Source organism: Pleurodeles waltl, unplaced genomic scaffold (genome assembly GCF_031143425.1).
Source record: "Pleurodeles waltl isolate 20211129_DDA unplaced genomic scaffold, aPleWal1.hap1.20221129 scaffold_37, whole genome shotgun sequence".
NCBI lineage: Eukaryota > Metazoa > Chordata > Amphibia > Caudata > Salamandridae > Pleurodeles > Pleurodeles waltl.
Genome location: NW_027150076.1, coordinates 460,222 through 483,967, shown reverse-complemented (window position 1 = coordinate 483,967; position 23,746 = coordinate 460,222). Strand labels below are relative to the sequence as shown.

The 23,746-nt window shown below is 43.0% G+C and overlaps 1 protein-coding gene across 1 annotated transcript in view; it reads right to left on the bottom strand.

Annotated features, from left to right (window-relative positions):
• Positions 1–2,428: 2,428 nt before the first annotated feature.
• LOC138276122 (uncharacterized) overlaps positions 2,429–23,746 on the bottom strand; it is a 39,629-nt gene continuing 18,311 nt past the window's right edge. Inside the window, exons 2-3 of the mRNA XM_069219168.1 lie at positions 22,492–23,039; positions 2,429–4,880 (exon numbers count right to left, since the gene is read on the bottom strand). Coding sequence (XP_069075269.1) covers positions 4,609–4,880; positions 22,492–23,039 — 820 coding nt within the window. The 3' untranslated portion in view covers positions 2,429–4,608. The remainder of the gene's footprint in view (positions 4,881–22,491; positions 23,040–23,746) is intronic.

Genomic DNA, 23,746 nt, shown 5'->3' with positions numbered 1-23,746 from the left:
TATTCGGAGTTACCATTGTGAAGCTACATATAGGTAGTGACCTATATGTAGTGCACACGTGTAATGGTGTCCCCGCACTCACAAAGTTCAGGGAATTGGCTCTGAACAATGTGGGGGCACCTTGGCTAGTGCCAGGGTGCCCTCACACTAAGTAACTTTGCACCTAACCTTTACCAGGTAAAGGTTAGACATATAGGTGACTTATAAGTTACTTAAGTGCAGTGTAAAATGGCTGTGAAATAACGTCGACGTTATTTCACTCAGGCTGCAGTGGCAGGCCTGTGTAAGAATTGTCAGAGCTCCCTATGGGTGGCAAAAGAAATGCTGCAGCCCATAGGGATCTCCTGGAACCCCAATACCCTGGGTACCTCAGTACCATATACTAGGGAATTATAAGGGTGTTCCAGTAAGCCAATGTAAATTGGTAAAAATGGTCACTAGCCTGTCAGTGACAATTTGGAAAGAAATGAGAGAGCATAACCACTGAGGTTCTGGATAGCAGAGCCTCAGTGAGACAGTTAGTCACTACACAGGTAACACATTCAGGCACACTTATGAGCACTGGGGCCCTGGGTTACCAGGGTCCCAGTGACACATACAACTAAAACAACATATATACAGTGAAAAAATGGGGGTAACATGCCAGGCAAGATGGTACTTTCCTACAGACAGGCACTTGAATAGTAAAAGTTATTCCCTAGTTCATTGTCAGGTTCAATTTGATCTGTAACAGCACAACATATCACTTTAGCAGTAAACTTTAGAGCACCAGTAACACAAACCTTATGGCGAGGGGTGTCCTTAACATAGGAGGAGACTATACGTGTCACTCATGTCTACACTTCAGTCCTGTAGACCCAAACACAGAAAATGTTTGTACATACAGAGCGCTGCTTTACCTACTAATTATGAATCTTATTGCAACTTAGAACTCCTGTTGGGCTATGAAGGGCACCAAGCATGGTTTTGTGGAGAACTACTTCATGTATTTCAGAAAATCAGAATGGCACCCTAAAGGAAATAAAGGGGCTTTGTGGTTTACTGTTCACCTAGTTCTCTATTTTTATTTTAGCATGTTGCCTCGATCTGTGCTGCCAGAAGGTCTTTAGAACCTATAGCTCGGACCATATTGTAACCAGTCTGTAGCTTGGTATCTTAGCTCTTGGCTGGAGGTTGGTATCTGAGCTTCTTCCCTTACTCTGTATCTGTTTCCACCTAGGTTTCTGCGTGATAATTGCAACCTAAGCAGATACATACCAAGATCAGCCCTATGTCTATGGTATTCTGTGTGGGCACCCAGTTCAGGTTTGCCATCTTAAAACTACATTGTTTCTATAGAGTGGACTGAGTGACGCCAGTGACTAGCTAGACAAGGAAACTGGTGACATGTCCTAGGCTACGGCCTCTGTCCTACACACAAGAAGCGTGTGCTCTTCCCCCGTTATTTGTTTCTTTTGTTTCACTCAGGGGGCTGCTTCCTTATGACTCAATCCAGTGGCCACATTTTACGTGTTTTTTCCTGTTACTCTTACATCCTTTTTCTTTGACTTCGCTGTGTCGTAGTTTTACTCTTGCTCTAGGCAAGACTGTTGATTTAAGGTCGACAGCACTTTTTTGTTTGTAGGCGACTATGCCTATCCTACAACAAGTCACAACTGTCGTCCCAACCCTCCCAGCTCACAAGCATTACCTCACCAAACACAACAGTAAAAGGTGATTTGTACCAACCTTTACGCTTGGACTCAATAAGACGACATCTCAGGGAGGTTGAGGTTATTGGACTCAATAAGACGACATCTCAGGGAGGTTGTGGTTAAACGGAGATTACCGTTTTCTGGCATGAGCAATAAGTCTCATTCATACACAGGCAATGAAGGAGATGCAGTGAAGTTTACAATAGGTTTTATTTCAACAATACTGCGAACTGCTATAGAGTGCATGAGCTGCAATAATTAGGATAATGAACAACGCAAGGAACAGAATGGTAAAAACGAGAGTCATAAACACAAAATCCCCACCATCTTGCAATTACATGAAGTATGAATAGTTGTGAAATAGGCCTAGTACCCTAGCATGGAAAACCTAACCCCTAACCTAGAAGAGAGCTAGGTATGATAAACCTAAACTGCCACTGCCATGTCCATGGAAAGCGCCCCCAACCCTCATTACCTTGGAATGAGGTTTCTAGATCAGACTCCGTGAGGACACGAAGGCTGGGTCTGCATCAAAGCAACGTGTAGCATAGATAGCGTTGATGGCATCGGTAGGAATCCCTCTGATGGCCTTGTCTGTGTGAGATGTATGTATACAGATCTGGTGGGACTCCTGACGCAGGTGTGTTCTCAAACAACAGATAAGAAGGAATACTTGGATGGCAATTCTATAAACAATTCCTTGAAAGTAAGTGTCAACCCCACCCCCCCAATTCCTTGAAAAGTTCATTCTGGTGACTGTCACACATAAGTAGGAAAGTACCTAATGTGAATACCTACGTAACTTCTTCTGACACTGATAAGGATGTCTTTACGAAGTAGCACTGATAATGTATAATATAAACATCGTCCTAACTATAAACATGGCAGCCATGTTTGAAGAAATAATTAAATAAAGGTGCTAAAACAGAGCAGCCCACGTAGGTTAAAAGTCACTAGGTGACGGGACACAGACCTGCAAGCCTAAAGGCTAAACTGAACTCCTGATTCCCGATAAAAACTAATAGGATCCACTACAGCTTCAGATCCAGGTCTTGCTACAAGCAACAGCCCCCTCCCCACACACGCCCAGCTGTGGGTGGTGAGCTGGACACTGGTGTCTGCGTGACTCCAGAGCAGCCTCACACACGCCCAGATGTGGGTGGTGAGCTGGACACCGGTGTCTGCGTGACTCCAGAGCAGCCTCACACACGCCCAGATGTGGGTGGTGAGCTGGACACCGGTGTCTGCGTGACTCCAGAGCAGCCTCACACACGCCCAGCTGTGGGTGGTGAGCTGGACACCGGTGTCTGCGTGACTCCAGAGCAGCCTCACACACGCCCAGCTGTGGGTGGTGAGCTGGACACCGGTGTCTGCGTGACTCCAGAGCAGCCTCACACACGCCCAGCTGTGGGTGGTGAGCTGGACACCGGTGTCTGTGTGACTCCAGAGCAGCCTCACACACGCCCAGCTGTGGGTGGTGAGCTGGACACCGGTGTCTGCGTGACTCCAGAGCAGCCTCACACACGCCCAGCTGTGGGTGGTGAGCTGGACACCGGTGTCTGCGTGACTCCAGAGCAGCCTCACACACGCCCAGCTGTGGGTGGTGAGCTGGACACCGGTGTCTGCGTGACTCCAGAGCAGCCTCACACACGCCCAGCTGTGGGTGGTGAGCTGGACACCGGTGTCTGCGTGACTCCAGAGCAGACTCACACATGCCCAGCTGTGGGTGTTGGGTGTTGAGTTGGACACTGGTGTCTGCGTGACTCCAGAGCAGCCTCACACAAGGCCTAATACCGGGTATCTGTAGGTTCGATGCTTCAAGGCCACAGATGAATGTGGCTGGATCTTTTTTGTGGGGTGGCAGAGGGGGAATGGGAGAGGAGACAACCTTCACCAGTATGCTTCATGACTCCATACACTAGAACAATTGCTTCAACGTAAAGGTTTGAAGGAAGGCCTTGTGCACTCACTGATGGCATAGGGCCCAGAGTAATCAGTCTATATTAATCCAAACAATAAGCTCCGTGAATACAAAAGACCAAGCGACAAATGTGCTTCCAAAACAATTACTCTATTAAACTCCATAAGTTGTCTTCGGAAACATCAATGGTGCAAACTGTACTTGTAACACTTGGGCTACTCTAAAAACACAGTGAAGGTACTATCTACACACTTGATTGCCTCACATCGGAGGGACTGCACAGTCTCTACTCTGAGAAAGTGAGAACCCCAGCCCTGATGGATCCTTAGATGCTGTAGATTGCCTAATTTCATCTATACATTCTTAGATAACGTAAAAGATCAGCTTTCTTTTTGTAAATGATGCTGTTTTGGCAGTGCTTTGGAAAGGCTTCTGTCTTTTATGTGTTACTTGATGTTGCTGAGGAGCCGCCTTTTTTTTAAACCTGTTTTCATACCCTGTGCAGCAACATAGCGTTTTCCTGTGTGTATTCTCTGATGTCCTAAAAGTCGGTCTTTACAATCAAAGCTCTTGGGACACTCACTGCAGTGAAAAGGCCTTCTGTGTGTGATTTGATGGTGTGCAAGGGTTTTCTTATGATTAAACCTCTTTGCACACACACTGCATTGATAAGGCTTCTCTCCTGGGTGTGTACTTTGATGCCCTGCAAGGCGTTCCTTGCGGTCAAAGCCTTTGCCACACACAGGGCAGTGATAAGGCTTCACCCTTGTGTGTATAGTGTGATGGAATACAAGGCTTTCCTTAGAAGCAAACCTCATAAAGCACAGACTGCACTGATAAGGTTTCTCTCCTGTATGTGTTCTGTGATGTCTTTGAAGATTTCCCTTCTGAGTAAAGCTTTTCTCACAAATATTGCAGTGAAAGGGCCTCACTCCTTTGTGAGTTATTTCATGGTGTATAAGAGTTGCCTCGTCAGCAGACCTGGTTTCCTGCTCAGGGTAGGGACACTGTCTTAGTCCGGTGTGTTTTTTCGTGCTGTAAAAGATGCGTCTTTCCAGTAAATGTCTTCGTACACTCAGCACACGGATACGCTCCTGGGCCGCTCTGTTTTCTTTTGGGCCCTAGAAGTGCATCATTGTTAGAACTCTCACTCTTGTGTGACCTTTGGTGTTTCTTTTCATTCATTCTGTGAGCAAAATTCTTCCTTCCAGCAGAAGCGTGCTGTATCTCTTTACCATTCAGACTTTCTCTCCGAGACTGTGGTGCTGTGGAGTGAAAACAACACTGAAAGTTAACACAGGAAATATTTCTTGAAACAAATACACTGTTATAATACGTGAAAGGTGGACTAATATCTAGGAAAGAAGGGGAAACCTACTACCTGTAACCAATCGTTTGCTGCTTGTCGTACTGCAGATCACATGTGGTGCACTATCCTGCCATCACATTCCGGGCTCTGAAAAAACATGTTTAGTTCAAACATTGAGTTTCGATTTGGAGGATGACCCGTGATCCTGTAGCTGAAATGCAGAATGCTTCAGCACGCAGACTCAAACTTAAATTATTGTATGTTTTCTCCATAAACAGACATCTGTTTACATGTGGAATATAGAAAATAAACTGCTTAGTGAAAATGAGTAACCTATATACTTTCCACCCACACAGCAAGTAGTTGGCGCATGTGACCATACAACATTACAAGTAATATTTTCCATTTGCACCATGGTGTGCAACAACTTAGAAAAATCTTTACATTTGGGGAGGAGGGAAAAAGAGGTATTTGTGTGACTAATGGTTTCAGAACAATTAGGCACATTTGGGTTTCTTTCCTTGCATAGATGCCCACCCAGAATTACTTTATGAGTGAATGCACAGAACCTCATGTTGCTGCTTTACAACTATCTACTATAGGTATGTTGCTTAGTAAATCCATTTGGCACCTTTTCTGCCTGTGGAACGAGCCTGTGGTTTATTTTGGGGGTCTCTGCGCGAGTGTCAAACCTAGTGCCAAGGTGAGCAAAAAGTGATGGATTAATTGCTTGAGTTAATCTCAGCCCTTGGTAATTACTTGGGGGGACATCCCAGTCCTTCGTTACTTTCGCACACCATACCACCTCAGTTTGAACCAAGCTATATGCAAATCGGTCCTGACCATGCTCCAATGGGAACAGTCCAGCCAGAACTGTCAAGCCAGGTCTTCCCTGAACCGAACACAGACAATCCAAGGCTGTTTTCACCCTTGTTAAGGGCTCATCGGCTGGGTATAGCTTGGTTCCAGTGACACAGTGTACACCTTACCCACATCTGAGCACACCCTTCCCACTTAGTGTGACATATTAAAGTTTACATAAAGTGATGGATGGAATGCTTGAATTAATCTCATTGGTAATTAGTCGTTATTTTACACACCACGCCACCACCATCACATTCTGAATGCATTCAAATCTCAACTGGGAGCCAGAGTCCTCTAGGTGGCAATAAGCCTCCTCAACCCTTCCACGAACGTTTTAACTAGAGTTTTGTCAAATGTACTCAAACGTAAGTGTAGGCGAGGCCAGCTTCTTTATGTATATTTGTATATGATTTCTATGGTGCAAGCCTATCCTAAAGGCTGCAGAGCACTGTACAGGGACAAAGACAAGCACAGAGTTTGTTTAAAGAGGTGAGTCCTCAACTCTGTCCTAAAATGGACCAGCCCTGGGACGGTCCTGATGGATATGAGGATTTTGTTCCTGATCATTTGTCCATAGATGGAAAAGGCCTGCTAACATGTTGTTTTCTTTGTTACACTTGTAAGTCTGCAGTCTATTGGAGTTCTCCAATGCATTTGTTGTGTTTGAAAATAAGAGCTGGTCTTAAGGGAATAAGAATGACAAACCAGTGATTAACTTCATAAAAGGGATGACAGCTAGACTGACAAAATAGGAGGAAAGGGGGAAGGCTAAAAAAAGAAGCCATTTGTAACCGGAAAAGCAAGAGTACAGACCGGGAAGAGTCTTAACCTTTGCAACACAATACGATGAAGTAAGGAGAGAGGTAAAAAATGACACTGACACAAAGACAACAGGAGCTTCTGGCAGTGGAGTCCAGCTCAGAAGGTCACTCGGACTCAGGAGATTCTGCTGGTACTCCCCTAGAAGAAGAAACCCTAACTGCAACTTTCATTAGCCGAGTACAGGTACTCAGACTGGGGTGGACAGTGGAAAGTCATAAAAGAGGGAAGACACAACAAAAGTGGCACCAACAGAGGAAGAGAAGAAGGAGCAGCTGGAAGACAAAAAGACAACTCGCCTCACAGGAAGATAAAGGTGATGAGCAAGTCGAGGCATGACCATAGGTGGGAATAAACTCTCTATTATCAATCTGACAATGGATGAACAAGATCTCCTGAACCTTGGCTTATATTCCTGCCCCCGTAGGCACTTTGATTACAGTCCATGTAGAATTGACCTATTTCTGTTTCTAAGAGACCTAAAGCTGGTTGAGGCACATAAAATCAGGCCTAAGCCAATGAACAGGAGACTAGAGGAGCCCAAAACAGAAATGTGTTCAAGTGACACTAATACTTTAAAACATCATTGGGGCAGGATAATGGAAATACATGTGCAACAGAAGAGTGGGAAGCCATGCTAGAACGGGGGCACAGGTAGATCAGGGGATCCTATGTGGGTTCAAAAGGAAACCCACATATAACTCCTCACTGCCTCATGACAATCTGGATATCTTTAACACATTACGCAATGACAACAGCATTATCATAAAGTCCTCCGATAAGGTGGGATGTGGGATAAAATCTCTTGCCAAGCACTGTATAAGGATGGAGTAGAAAATACGGACTTGTTGTGTTTTGCACTGTTGCGACTCAACAGTAACAACAAACAATAATTTGATAATTATCTAGGATGTGATTTCACTAAATATATGTAAATAGCACACGTAAGGTTTAAGCGCACGCAAATACTTGTTTTGGAATAAAACAATATCTCAAAATGAATATACATTGATGTTTAGACTTTTGCCTACACAACAGTATTTTCATATTTAAAAGTATGTATTACAGGCAAACCTCTGGTACAGCAATGGCACCTGCTTTCCCCACCTGTGCACGTTTATTCAAGGGCTGATGAGAGAAGCAGGTGGTCTGGACATCACAAAAGTAATGTGGGAAGAACGTAGGAAATAGCTGAAAGCTTCATCCAGAGACTGACTAAACATGATCTGAACCTAACATTCACTCATGAGATCACACAGAACAACGCCAGCATCAGGGACTACCTATCCCAGGATCCTAAGCGCTGCCCCAGATGACTAAGACAAGAAGAGCCTGAGCTATAAACAGCGCTTTCCACTGTCCTGCAGCGTTGGAGGCACGCAGCCGAAGCCTGGGACAAGGACAGGCCGTCCACGCCTGTCCGAGTCCAGTGGAGGCTGGGCTGAGCGACCCCTCTAACATTCACTGTCTTTTTATTACCGACTCCCCCCTGTTTGCCTTCATTGCTCACCATGAACTCCAGACGCAACTGGGCAGTTCCGTAGTCTCTATGTGTTTTCAGCACTAGCTGGTGTCAAGGGAAACCCTAAACAACCTCCTGCACCCTGTGACCGAAAACAACAGTGCAGGGGTTCCAGTATTCTAACAGTTTCGGACTTCTGCTGTTGACGCAATAACTAACGAAATCATCTCAGTAGAAGAAGGTCTAGGCGCATCTGCTGCCATACATAACAATCGTATCACTGGCTGTAGGCCTTCACCTGCAGGGGGTGTTCCTTCCACAGGTGAGGTCTCCAGTTCACCCACAGCGGGCAATGTACATTTGGTTGAGGCCACCAGCCACCTGCAGAGGGTTCTGTTCTACCATCACCACCCCTCAGCCTCTTCGGAAAAGAAAGAAAGTTGCAAAAGTCGGGGCACCATAGCAATGTTGTGGTGTCACCGGAATTTGTGGGTGACATGCATGTAAATCACTTTAATGAACTGCAAAAGGCACTACAATCCAATTTTCCAGCTTGTAATGATTGGTTGGCTAAGGGAAAGTTTGCTTTGTCGATCGTGCTGAGACATTACCACCTGCTCAGTCGCCTGCGTTAGGAGTTCTGTTGGTTAGAGGGGCAGTTAAGAAAAAAAATCTACATTTGTATAAAATCTATTATTATGGCACGAAAGGTAAGCTGTTTAGGCAGGCTCCCTAAAATATGGACGGGACTGTATTGTTGTGAACTTTAATAATCCTAGTATTGCTGGCCATTTGTTGATGGAGCTCTCACATCCGTGTATGACCCATGCCACTAAGCCGTCACGCCCTTTGTGTTATTTTTATAGACCTACAATTAAATCCTCTGCTCCTAAAATGCGCCATCAAATACCCTTAATTACTCATGCTGGAGCTGCAGTTAGAGACCTTACTCAAGGCGTTTCTACCCAAAATAGGTTTGGCCCTTTGAGTTGGCTCAATGACAATGAATGACTTTCCCGTGGCACGCCCTCTGACGACAGCGTCACCACAGTGACAGGATTCTGGAAAAGTTTGCTTAAGGTCAACCGGTTATTCTAAGTTGGAATAAGGCTGGGGTATCCCAAAATGCTAATAATGCTGGGTGGGTCTCTTTGCTGAGGAAGCACAAAGTGTTTTTCTTACATGAAACTTGGGGGGCATCGAACTGTTTGTTACTGGAGGGTTACAAGGGTTTTGTAGTCCAGGTGACAGGTTTTGGCTTGGGTAGAGCTAAAAAGGGTCTCTTAGTTTTTATTTCTCTAAGCCCGACCTCCGATGCTAAGCAAATGGATACTAGTTCCCTGAATTTGCATGCTGTTTGCTTCTCATTTCGGTATTATGGAAATAATTTGCTTGTTAGTTTTATAAACGCGAACCCGTCCCTATCCCAGATGACAATGCACTCAAGCTAAGAGATTTTTTGGATAAGCATTACTTTCCACAGTGCTTCTGGGTGATTTTAACACTCACCAGTGTGAGCCCGGTCCCATTCAGGATGATTGCAAGTGGTCTCCTCTCCCCCAGTTGCGCACCATTTTAGTCTCTCTGCCGATGGTGAACTTTTAAAATCAATTTTTAGCAACTTCAACCTGGTCTTGCTTGAAGATCCTAGCTCATTCATGTGTCTTTCTCCGAGTGGGCGCACCTTCTTCAGGAGAAGCTATTTGTCTGTAATTTATTTTATTTTTGTTTCCTTGGGATTGGCTCTTTCTTTATTGAACTTTGAGGTGTTTTGGGACTCTTGAAGCGACCATAATCCCTTAATGCTACTTTCAGCTGGGCAAATAATTCTGTACCCTTCAATCACGATTTGTGCGAGCCAGTTTCTATTAAAGATCAGGGATGGGGAATTAGCTGGGACAAAGTTATTCCCAGTCAACTCTATAAAGGATTTTTCTACTTGCTTTTACGAAGACCAGTAGATTTCAACCTCTATTACTACCATCTGCACTGAGGTGAAATCCATCATTATGACCAGTAGGACTAGTCTTCTAACTCCTAGATGATTTGACCATTCTTGTTCACTAACTCACAAAAAGCCCATGGAAGCCTTAAAGGAGAAGCCCAGAAACAAAAAACTAAAGTCAAATCTTGTTGCGATTATCATTCTGCCATTAGGAGTAGGAAGTTGATATTAAGGCAAGAAGTCTGAGAAGATTTGGTGAGCTCATGTAATTCCAAAGAATGTTTGAAATGCTGGGAAATAATTAATCGTCCTCCTTTAACTTGTTCTTCGAGGAGTGTTATTTCTCAGGTTATTTCTGTATAGTCATGGCTTAAGCGCTATGCTACCATTTAGGATGTCCCTGCCCCTGATGGCGGCACAGATGTGCAGCTGGATAAGTCTACGTCCCTTTCTTTGGTCTTTGTTAGTGCTCAATTGAGAAGAAGTTAGGGTTTCCATTACTGATCTCCCAAAGAATAAAGCCCCAGCTCTGATGCTGTACCACCCATTGCTTTTAAATCAAATGTTGACCTTTGGGTACCCTGCTCTAGGGTTTACGTATTATGACACGTATTTAGGGTTCCCAAGAAAGTCGCGATTGGAATGCGGCTGCGGGGTGACCACGAGGCAGCTAGAGCTGGTTGCTAATGAGGAAGGAAGTGCTTTCTGTGCTCTTTTCTCAATCGCTATTTTGCTGGATCTAAACAAACTTTTTCCATGACAACTACATGGTGGAGGACCCCTCTTTTTCACTAAACACCCTTTGTAACTCTTTATATCAATCTAGCCATTAGACAACAACTTCCGTCCTCATGGTCAAATTCTGTCATTGTTCCTGAGGGTGAAAAAAATGACCCTCGGTGTTGTGGCCCCATCTCTTTGATTGTTTCCACTGTAAAGGTGATGGGGATAAATCTGTTAGGTAGGTTAACCAAGTGGGCTAACAAGCAGCAGATTCTGTCGGAGGTACAATATGGTTTTCAGGCTGGCAAGGGTATGGTGGACCAAGGCTTAAATCTCTAAGGTGAGTACACTTCATCTAGGCTTCATGGACCTAACCTCTGATTTTGATAGGGTCAGCAGATCCAAACTGTGGAAAATGATGCTGGCCATGGGTGTTGACAGGTCCACTATGGGATTTCTTAGTGAGCTTCACTCTGATCTCACTGCTACTGTTCATTATGGGTCTTCAGGTGAGTGTACTTCAAAATTTGCCTTGAATAGGGAAGTCAAGCAAGGCTGTATATCAAGGCCTATTTTACTGGTTTTGTACTGTATATCAATAATTTGAATAAGGTTCTTTGAACGGTAGATCGCGAACTTTTTAAGGTAGGCTGCCAGTCAGTATCAGTTTCACTGTATGCTAATGAAGCTATCTTGATTTCTAGTACTGCAGCACATTTTGAAGAGCTTTATCAACTTCATGGATAGTTTCAATTACACAAATTACATAAAATCCAATTTTATGATTTTCATACTAAGAGTAGAGCATATTATACCAGAGGTAACATGCTCAGCTACAAACTGGATACACACTGGTGACAAGGAGCTAAAATAATAGAATACATGTAAAGATCTATCATTAGAAAAAGCAGTCGAAGAAACAGCATATAAGATTAAAAAAAGTATGCCATAGAATTAAACAACGGAATTGAGGAAACATCTGGTAAAGTTGAAGCAAAACCATCACCTCCAAGGAGAACATTTTTCAACATGGATAATTTTTGTTTCAGATGTGAATCTAAATTTCATGTAGATGCATCTAACAGTATCTTCCTAGAAGGGAAGAATGTGTTAAATGTAATTTGTTAGGGACTTTGGGTAGAATATGCAGGAATAGTACTAGAAAGAAGGTGGTCAATATGGTGGTGGTGAAGACAGACAAAGGGTTGCCGCCCGGCTAAATAACGTGGTGTGCGTGTGAGTGGATGGGAAAGATGTACCACTGGCCAAGGATCCTATTCAGGGCTTCAATACTGTCTTTTTGGGGAATATTGGTAAACAAGGATGCATTATCAAGGTTAACTAGTAGCCCATGATTTGGATGCTGGCCACCTGGAGTGTATGTTGATCAGTACGGACCGTAATCCTTTCTTCAGCAATATACGCTGTTGGAAACGGTACACAGATGACATCTTTTTGATCGGGTAGGCACAGAAGGTACACTGAAACTTTTCACTGACTGTCTCAACAATTGCCAGCCTCACTTGAAATTCACATTTAATGTCAAACCCAAACTCTGCTCGCCGAAGCCAGCTGGAAGTGGCTGCCGGGAGCCCTAAATGCCCCCGCCTCGCATGAGAATCACAACCATCACGGGCACATCCAGACCAGGAGCACCTAAGGCTGCTATCCTGGAACATATCAGGTGCCCAATCATTGTTGAAAACAGGCTCGCCACCAAAAGCTTGGCACAACATGGATTTAATTGCACTCCTGGAAACCTGGTCACAACAGGTCTTTCCGCTATTGGGTTTCACGTCCTTTAAAAAAATCCACAGTTAAGCACAAGCAGCATGGGAAAGAAAGGGGGGGTCTAGCAGTCTGCCTCTCACTAACCCTGAAAATGGACATAGAAGAACTGCCACAAGAAGACAAAGACTGCCAAGTGCTCAAACTCTGCAACTGGAATTCCCAAAGTAGGCCACCGGTGTTATTGGTTAATGATGTACACCCGGCTCTTACAGCAAACGAGCTGCATTAAAAAGCCTAACAGCCATCCTTACGTACCACCTCCAGACCTACCCTGGTTGGGACATCATTTTGAGAGGAGACTTCAACTCAAATCTATTCAAGGCTCAAGAGGAAGAAGTAATACTAAGCGCCGACAATTCCTACTGGAACGTCCCCACACAGGTGTCATCGACGTTTACTCACCGTGATCAACAGGGAGCACAGTTGGTGACGTCACTGGAATACCTCAAACTATAGGTATTAAACGAGAGACTCACTGGTGACCCTCCCCTGAACGACACCTTCCACGTCCCTAATTCACAGTCTATTCTAGACTACACCCTAGTCACGCTATGCCTGATCCCATTGATACAGCAATTTCAAATAAAATATACCACTTTCAGTGACCATTCGTATCAAATCCTGACCCCAAGGTCCTCCTTGCCTGTTCACGAACCTGCCCTACCACAAATGGGGCCAATAGAGTCAACGAGCTTGAAGAGACTACGCTGGTCATCTGCCACAATAGAAGCCTTATCTTTATCCGCAAAATTGCAGATGCTGGAGAACCTTAAAACCCGCGAACGCATAATGGATGCCTGGAAGGACTTCCACATGAAAATACTGGACCATTATTCCCATCACAACCCATCACGGCCAACTCGTCAAGTCACTCCGGCCCACCTCTCAAAACAAGCTCAACTCCTCAAAAAAGTTCAAAGGAAGCTTGCGAGACTTCTGAAGGTCCGCCTAGGCAACCTGCTACTCTGGGAACAACTTAAGAACTCAAAGAAAGCGTACAAAAGACAAATACATAAAGACAAGGCCAAAGTCACGAGCTCCTTTTGACTAAAAATAACACATGCCGCTAAAGGGAAAAATCCCAGGGGATTCTGGAGTATTATCAATAATCTAAATATGAGCGGAAACTCAATTAACAACTCAAACATCCCGGAAAAGACCTGGGTGAGTCACCTTAAGAAAATCTTTACAGCAAAGCACAACCCCAGGGGAAACACCCAGCAACTGCCAGCATGGACGCCCGACACAGGAAACATCTTGCTGGACAACGGGGAGCCGATCAAACTCACCCAGTCGTCTAATAGGACGTACCAAGCACTCCTTAAGGCCAACCGGGAAGGAGCCCCGGGTCCAAATGGCCTTCCACAGGCCATTTTTAGGGAAGAAACAGTTTTCTGTTCAGAAGTGCTAACCTCCTTAATAACTAGAAGCATGTTTAGGAGAAGGCATCCCTGAGAGCTGGCGAGGCTCTATAATCAATCCAATCTTCAAGGGTGGCAATAGACCCAATCCGGGGGACTACAGGTTAATCGCCCTTATTACCATTGAGGCAAAGACCTACGCCTCCCTGCTCCTTGCTGCACTAACAACATGGTCTCAAAAATATAAAATCATCCCCATCAACCAAACAGGCTTCAGGAAAGGAGTGGGTACCACGACGAATATCTTAATAACTTCCCTCCTGGTAAAGCAGAGTAAATGGCGGCATAGGAAATTAGATCTTGGCTTCATCGATTTCAAGGCCGCCTTCGATCGAGTAAACAGACATCTGCTCTGGAGCAAGCTTATGCAATGGGGCCATCGGGCCCCCCTTCTCAACACAATAATTGCTCTATACTCAGACACATGGGTACGGATAAAGATGGGCGATGGCACAAGGCTTTCAAGGAAAATCTCTACAACCCTTGGCCTGAAACAAAGCTGTGTACTCGCTCTCATCTGTCCAATATATTTATGGCAGACCTAACACCTGCTCTGGACGCCGGAAACGTTCACCCCCCTCGCCTGGGAGGGTGCTCATTGACACACCTACTTTACGCGGACAATACTGTTCAGCTGCACTAAGGTCAGGCTACAAAGATCTCTAAACTTTCTTGCAGAGTATGTTCAATCCAACCAGCAGGAAATCAATGCGTCAAAATCGAAAATAATGTGTGCAGGCGGCAAGTACACCCTCAAATCAAGGATGGCCTTAAGCAATGTGTCACTGGAGATGGTGCCGTGCTACAAATATCTTGCAGTAATTTTAGATGCCCAGGGCTCCTTCCATCAACAGAAGAAATTCATCGTGCAAAGAGTTCCAGCACTAATTTACGCTTTCTCCCTACTGGCCAAAAGGCTACACGGTCCATCACTTCATCCTCTATTAACAGTCATTTCATCCAAACTGCTTCCCACACTAACCTATGCAAGAGTAGCAATGCACGGTCAAAAAGAGCCCCTGATAGACAAAGCACAGCTCAAAGTATTCAGACGAATCTTCAAATTACCAAACTTGCCTGCCAGGCACAGCTCCGTCTTGAATTCTGACTTGTACGGCAAGACTTGGCCGCAAGAGCAGAGGCGGTTAAAATATGGTACAAAATCAGTTGCTCTGCAGTCAAACTGAACGAGGGTCTTTGGCAGGCCCTAGAATATGACCAGCATTCAGCCCACCATAAGTACCTTTGTTCATCAATTGTCAAATTACGACTTAAAGATCTGTGGGAGGCAACCCGACATACAATTTTTTCTCAAGAGGGGCTTCTAAGGCCATTAAAATCCTTTCGTTCACAGAAGACAAAGACAAATTCAGCACCCGGGCACACGCATGGATGACCACAAAACACTATGCCAAACTTGAACCGGCTGCCTATCTCTCCACAATGTTTGCACCGCACATGAAACATAATCTTATGACAATGAGACTAGGCAGCCTGCCAACCCTGGCCAATGCTCCGTCCTGGAAGAACATCACCTCGCAGCAGTGCAGACACTGTGCATGCCAAAAGGAAGATCTAATACACACAATCTGCATCTGTCCGGGCCTGCTAGATCTCCAAAAGAGATTTCTTAAGAGGATATTCACAGACAGACCCATAAGGGCCTGCAGGGGAGCCATAGTAGCCTGCTTCAATCCGCACGACCCCCAGCTAAACTGCAAGCTTGGCAAGTTCTTGAAACACCCAAAATGAAAATGAATGTCCCAAGGACACCTTGGGTACCAAATACGGAATCTCAGGTGCGTCTTAAAGAAGAGATCTCAGGATAACAAACCACAAAAAAGAAAAAAGCTTGAACTGATGAAAATTAAACATACACAATACAAAATTAGATTATATATAATCATAGTTTCATAATCTATATAAGCAATTACTAGGACCTAATAAACACTATAATGAACATCCTAAAAATGGACCCTGGAAAGAATAGAAATACTAAAACCAAAAAATCACAATCATACTACTTCATTCATACCATGTTAAAAAATGTGTAAGGACTCAATTAAATGCATTAAGACCAACACGGATAAAGCCACAAAGGCTGCAAAGTATTAACATGCCTGACGGGCCACTGAGTTTTCATCAGTGATAACATACACAAGTAGTAGTCCAATAATGTCGTAATATCGTGGTATAGGTAGGCCCAACAAAAGGAATCCTCAATGTCTATTATATATTTCTTAACAGTTCTACTTTCAGACTGCAAAAGTCCTTCTTAATTAGTCGAATATAATATTTGAACTTTCCTCATGTTAAATGAATAAGTTGATTGTGGATTCCAAAGAAATATCCATGTGAGCCACAGCAAGTGTCTTGTTCGTGAAGAATAGTGCCGACGTACGTTTCGGTGACCAGCGGCCTAGAAAAGGTCGCCCACCTTCCTCAGGGCACAGGCCTTTATATGTGTCTAAACAATTCCAGAGAACAATTTGTTACATACCTGATCCTGAAATATAGAACATAAAATAAATGTGGCTGTAATCATGAGATCTCACAAAACAGATAATACAAAGACGAGAAACAAACCATGACACAAAAAGAAGAAAACAAAATAAAAGAGGAGAATAAGGAAGGATGAAGAAAATGGTGCCTAGGTCCAAAAATCCTTACAGAGAAGAAACCTTTGAGATACTTATATATCTCTGTGAGGTAAGCATGAAGCAAATAAATATATCCAACAATGTGCTGCACAACTCAAGTATAGTGCACCCAAATACTCTCTTCCTTATGACCCCAAGTGCTCTATAAAGTAAGTACTATAAAAAAGGTACCGATATCTAGATGTGTACCACATGAAAATGATGCCATAAGGGGAATGGGCTCACTACTAGCCAAATCTTATTTCCTCTGTGAACCGGTATCTGCAATAAATAGAAAATAGTATGTAGAGTATTTATCTCCTAACGGAAATGAATATCTGCAATACCACCATGAGCATGAGAGCTCATGCGCTGAAACGTCTCCTTCAATTGTTGTACTTCGGCATATCAGAAAACATGGACAAACTGTCCCATGTCCTACCTGCTGTATCTCACGATGGACTGGAGGATCAGCAGTCTCCTACATCTGTGGACGGGCCAACTCCGATCTCCCCGACACACTGGGCATGCGGAGAAACGTCCGATAGCGTAACCCACTCCAGAATTATACAATTGTGGGCTCAGCACGCTCTTAAAATGTGCATGGTCGTCAAAGCAACAAAAAATCTCATCAGGAGGAAGGACGCAATCCTGACTGACGAGGAACCCATAGTGCTTATGGACGCGAATACCGCGCCATGGTCCCAATAATATACATTCAATGATAGTATAACAAACACAAACAAGGGACTAGAATACCTAAAAAGGTAACTCAGAAGGAAAACGTGGGTGCCATCTTGGAATGTATATCGGAAATACATGGGTAGCCATCATTTCCTTGTATTGAGTCCTAAACCGGAACCTAACTAGCATCATCTTAGGAAAAACAGTAAAAATTCAAGAATAAAAGCTTCATATGTATACCCAAAACTAAACAGAAATAACAGAAAAATAATATGATTATTCTGAATGGATTCTCAGAGAAAAGCAAAAAATGTAATAATGCATAATCCTGGCTTACTATTGAACTCACAAGGGGACACAGCATATGTAAATATATATGTGAAAATAAACCGAGGTTCTATGAGGGCCTCCTAAAGAAGTTTATTTTAGTGTTATTAAAAGGATAGAGAAAAATAACATGTAAAACTTGTGTTTAAGGATGCTAGCCCCATTTTACAGGAAAGTGTCTCCCATGGAATACGTTCATTAAGACCTTTATGTACCGTATCAAAAAAGTAGATCCAAAAGACTTCCCTTTTCTTCCTATATTTCTCTTGATCCTCATATGTGAAATTAATTTTTTCTAGTATAGTCCACTGTAGTTTGCTTTCCTGATGTTGTTCTTCCATACAGTGATACATTGCTGAATTATGCTCACTGAAACGCACTCTAAACTGGCGCCCCGTTTCCCCTATGTATCCTAGATGGCATGGACATAGGATACAGTAAATGATATTACTGCTTAAACAATTTGTCAGGTTCTTTAGACTTATTGTATTGTTGTTGTATTTAAATACATCAGAGACTATGGCTTGGGCACAAGCATGGCAAGTGCCACAACAGTGGTTGCCCAATGCCGGTTGAGTCCCTGTAATACTCTTTTGAATGAATGTATTTTGACAGTGAACACAAGCTTGTACCAGTTTGTCTCTAAGATTAGAGTTTCTTCTGAATGCAAACATAGGTCTTGGAAGAGGAGAATCCCCATTGTTAGTATTAAAAAAACTCCAACTGGTGTTGATTATTCCTTGTATCTTATTGTTTATGTTAGAGTGTCTGATGACACACACCATCTTGTTTTGTTCTTTCTGTCGTTTGTAAAGGGTTTCTAGCAAGTTTTCACGATTATAATACTTACTACCCTGTAGGGATACCCTCTCTGAAGAAAATGTTCTTTCATTTTGGCTGCATTCTTATCATATTCATTTAAGTTACTGCAATTTCTTCGGATTCTGAGAAATTGACCAAAAGGGATGCTTTGTCTTTGGCTCATGGGATGATAACTATTGAAATGCAGTAGCGTATTCTTGGCCGTCGGTTTAGTGTACAAAGTTACTTGCAGATGTTTGTTTTCTTCAAAGATCAAAATATCCCAAAACTCTATCATATGATTGCTATAGTTGGAAGTAAATTTAAGATTAATGTCACAAAGGTTAAGCCATTTTTTGAACTCCAAAAGTTGCTCTTCTTTTCCTTCCCATATGAAAAAGATTTCATCAATATATCGCCTCCAGTTTGTGATATTCTCAAAGAAAGGGGCAATTTCATTATATATGTGTTGCCTCTCAAAAAGGCCCATGTATATGTCTGCCACACTAGGAACGCAAGCGGCTACCATGCGGACACCCTGGATCTGTTTGAATACTTCACCTTCGAATTCACAAAAGTTGTTTGTTAACACTATATCCAGACAGCGTAGAATAAACTCTACTGGAGCATCATTGGTTTCTTCCATGAGTACCTGCCTGACAGCATTGTAGGCTGCTTGTTGAGGGATGTTAGTATAAAGTGCTTCAATGTCCAATGTAACTAGGAAGGCCCTATTAGGATTCAACTCTATCCCCTCAGTTCTAGTAATCATGTGTCCTGTGTCTTTTATGTAGGAAGGGAACTTGATAACCAAGGGTTTAAGAACAAAGTCTACATATTTAGATATTGGTTCAATCGCGGATCCAATAGTAGAGACAATGGGTCTCAAAGGAGGATCCTGGGTATGTTTATGAGTTTTAGGTACTCCATAGATGGTGGGTAATCTAGGTTTGCTGGCAAGCAGATATCCCTCTTGGGCTTTAGTTATGGCACCACTAAGGATGCCGCTGGTACATATAGCTCTAATCCTAGAGCTAATGTATGTGCTGGGATTGGTTCTTATTTTCTGATAGTGGGCTGACACTGCTAACATAGTTCTCATCTTTTGTATATAGTTTTCAGTCTTCATCATCACAATGCCTCCTCCTTTGTCACAAGGTTTAACAGTGATTTCCTTATTATTCTGAAGTTCTCGTAAGGCTATACATTTTTCTTCTGAGAGGTTGGGAACCGGAGCAGGTATATATTTGAGTACCCTATTGATTTTACTGTGTTCTTGAAACACGCCATACACGCTGTTTCCCCCAGCTAAACCTTTTAAAGATTTATTTATTTGCTTAACTTTTAACTTTCAACCTACATTTTATTTCTTTGTATTACAATTTTAATTTCTTCCTTTCTTTAGAATGTTTTACCATGTAATCTGGCAAAATTGTTATGGTTTTAATCAACTGAAACAATAAACAACCAATCAATCAATCACATTTAATGTAGACAAATACAAGGATATCCTTCTTCGATTTCCTGATCAAAAATGACAACCAACTTGTCACACCTTTCAGCAAACCAATTGAACGCGATGCATTACTGCATAATGTCAGCTTCTATCATAGGGGTCTTAAAGAGGGCTTGCCCTAGGGCCAAATCCTTCGCCTACAAATAAATTGCACCCGAAGATTCATTATTTTGGAGAAGGAGCTATTCTTAGCCAAAAATTGCAGGACAGAGGATATCGCAAAATACTGATTAGGAATTCCCTCAAAAGAGCATGGTGCAGTCCAAGGGAAGTAATTCTACAGACTAAAGAAAGGGCTCCATTGGATAAGATTGTCTGTGTGACTACATTTTGGCCATACACAAACACGATTATTAAAATTACCAAAAAGCACTGGTCCATCCTCAGAAATGTGGACCCCATTCGAGAGACTCTTCTTTTCTCCTATAAAAGTTGTACAAACCTAAAAGATCACTTAGTATGTGCAGACCCCAGGATTCAAAAAACGGATATGACCATATTTCCTTTACTTGGTCTGGATCCTGTTAAGGGTCATTATAAATGTGGAAATTGTGTTGCCTGTCAATATATGTCTAATATAAAGCTGTTCATACATGGTGATATTCAGGTGACTTGACGGCATCATACCAACTGTGCTTCGACATTCTTGAACTGACTAGCCTAAAAGCACTTAACATAATACTATGGGAACCTATTGGGTTTTATCTTCAACTGCTAAATGTATTCTCTATCATGGTCATTACATGTTTTACGTTTTGAGCTATACAGTCGCCGTGTTGCATTGCAGGATGCATAACATAATGATCCCCGCTGAGATATGGTTCCCTTCTGCCTAGGGTCATTCTATATGTATAAGATGCTATTTAGAGCAAATGGCTGAGCCCTGGAAATGGGTTATAACTTGTGCTCACTGTTTTTATTTTTACATTCCTCTCACAGGTTCCCTTTGGGTTGGTTGCCAGCAACAAGTCCAAGACAATTGCACTGATTTTTTGTATCTGTTTCAGATGCTTCATGTGCATCAGAAATTTGCCATTGTGCTTGTGGACTACATGCCAAGGTGGTTGGAAGTGAGGTTTGTATGTGCCAAAGTAGGTTTTCGGTGAATTGGTACTGGATAAAGTTATACAAATTGTCTTGGGGGAGATGGAGTTTTTTTTTTGGTGGAACTGTTATCAGCCATAAATGTACTAGTCTTTATCACCCAAAGAGTAATGGGCAAACAGAGAGGATGAACAGAGTAGTCAGTGAGTGTATCAGAGGTTCTTTGGTGGCAGATATCAAAGTGGAGGACTATGCTTTGGGATTATCCTAACACATGGTACTGCACCATTTAGTGCATTCAACGTAATGTACATTGGATAGTCTACACAGGCGCCAATATACATTAGCCATCTAAAGATGGCGAAAATATGAATCGACTCTAAAAAATGCATGTTAATTTGCAAAGCTATTGTTCGCACAGACATGGTCATAGAGCCAACAATTTCTTCAGCAATCATCCTACTCTAGAATTACTGGGGGAAGCAGATGTCAAATTTCCCCAGTTATTCTACATATCTCAGAACAATCACCATTAACTTCAACCACCCCGCAGCAGAGTTACTGGTATTGCTGATATTGGTGACTTAGTGGTAGGAAAAAGTGACAGAAATGTAAAGGGAGATATACCTGCAGGCACAGCAGAGGCATTATAATGGTGCCCATTTCAGATAAAATAAATGTTAGCAAATATATGACCTAAGCCTGTATACTACAATACAACTAAACAAGCTGGACCTTCAGACCACCTTATACTGTGTGCATAAGCCTACAGACTACAGCATCACAGACCCTAATTAATCTTCAAACCCCCTTGAACTGATATGTTGTTCTACATGATACAGTATACAACCAGCTCTCTCTGACCTGCAGGTCCACCAGTTCTACGCACATGTCCTTACACAATACAGTAAAACAGTCAATGTTTAAGAAAACACTGTAGATGCCATGGCCCTTGCCCTATCCATTCCATCACTACAGACCAAGCCTGACCTACACATCACCTTCTCCTCTACACACGGTCTTCCTCCCCTCCTGTCCTGAGCCACCTTTAATATGTTTAGTATGCACTAGCAAGAAAAAAGGAAGCTGTCTTTTACTCTCAGTGATTAACATCTCGCTCGCATCTGACACTTAAAGAACAAGGAGTACGAAGGTGCTTGGGGTGAAATCCCAGATTCTGCCACTAATTCCTCAGAGCTCCTGAGACCGGAATGTGGACTATTATGCATGGACCAGAATGCTGATCGTTTTTCATATGCAGAGTCCCAATTCTCAGCCTAGTTCTGAAGAGTATGGAACAGCTCCATTGTGGAAATAGAGGAAATACCAGGTACAAAACCACTTCAGGTGTATTCCTAAATTGTGATGGTTCACCCAAATCACGGCCCCCCCAAAGATACCGCTCCACGCAACTCAGATTAAGCCCACTTCAGGTGTTACTAAAAATCTGGAAACATCCACTTGGGAGAATTTTATGTTAAATTCATTCAGAACTACACAGGTTAGTACCCACTTGTTACAAAACAAATACCTGGAATGGCTTTGAACAGCAATACATCTGATTCCATATTTCCTCTCTCTGATGGATCTGTGGTGATAGCTCCACCCTGAAATGCTGGATGTATGCAGTGGTTTTGCTGTGGACCCTCGCGATCAAACCACAACAGCTCTTGTTCATCTGGTTCCTTCTCATCTGACCTACTGACAGAATATTCTCCATCCCTCACCGGACTGACCACCTCCGAAGACACACTATCATTGTCAAGGTGATATTGACCCCGTGCTATCCAGATTTGTTCCGTAAGTCCAGCGACCCTAGACGGTACATCCTCTAGGGTATTCTGTAAGTTATCCAATTTGGCATCCAACTTCTCTAGCATAGATAAAAGGATCACATTGGACAGGTTCCCAGATAGAGGCTCCAGCTGATGGTTCCTCTCAGCATTATTTTGGGATCTTGAAGCTGACACATTATGGACAGGAGAAGATGGAAGTGTGGCTCTTATAGGTTCAGGTGAACAATGTACTTTTCTTTTTTTTCCTGGAGCTGCTCTTCTCCCCATTCTGATATTCAAGTGCCTGTGAAAGGAAGAAGAGAGAACAGAAAAACACATCATCACATGATAATTAAGTCACAATACTCCATCCTGTCTTGCCAAGGCCCTGTGTTCTCAGTTTCAGCTTTAAGTAAACATATGATTCATTATTTTTAATGCTATATGCTGCCCTTTTCAGATTACTAAAATCTAAATGTAAGGAAATGCATCCTTTTGCATGTTCACCACCACTTTTTGGAACTAATGCTGCTTGTTTTACTTTAAGAGTTCTCTGAGGCCTGCTAACCATACCTCAGTGCCAGTGATTAGCTCTATACAAACGTATGTTTCTTTGGCTACCCCCCAATTGGCAAGCACTGCCTTACTTTTAAGTCCCTAATATATGGTACCCAGGGCATAAAAGGCAGTGTGTCCACACAGGACCGCAGCACTGTTTGTGCCAGACTACGTGCACAAATCGTGAAAGACACTCCGGGGTGCCACGGAATACTTGAAAGGGCAGTGTCAGACTCTTTTAAAGCAGGGCTAAAAAGCCATATGGCAGGGAGCAATATATTTGTGAATGAAGCATATGTTTTTATATATCTTTCCAGCAACACTTCCAAATTGTCATTTTGCTGGGGAAAATTAGAAGCCCCATTGGCTAACACAGGGTTAAATGGTTTACCCTTAAACACGTCTAATTCCTGAAGGGGACCACCTAACCAGGTCAAGTAAGGCATCAAATGA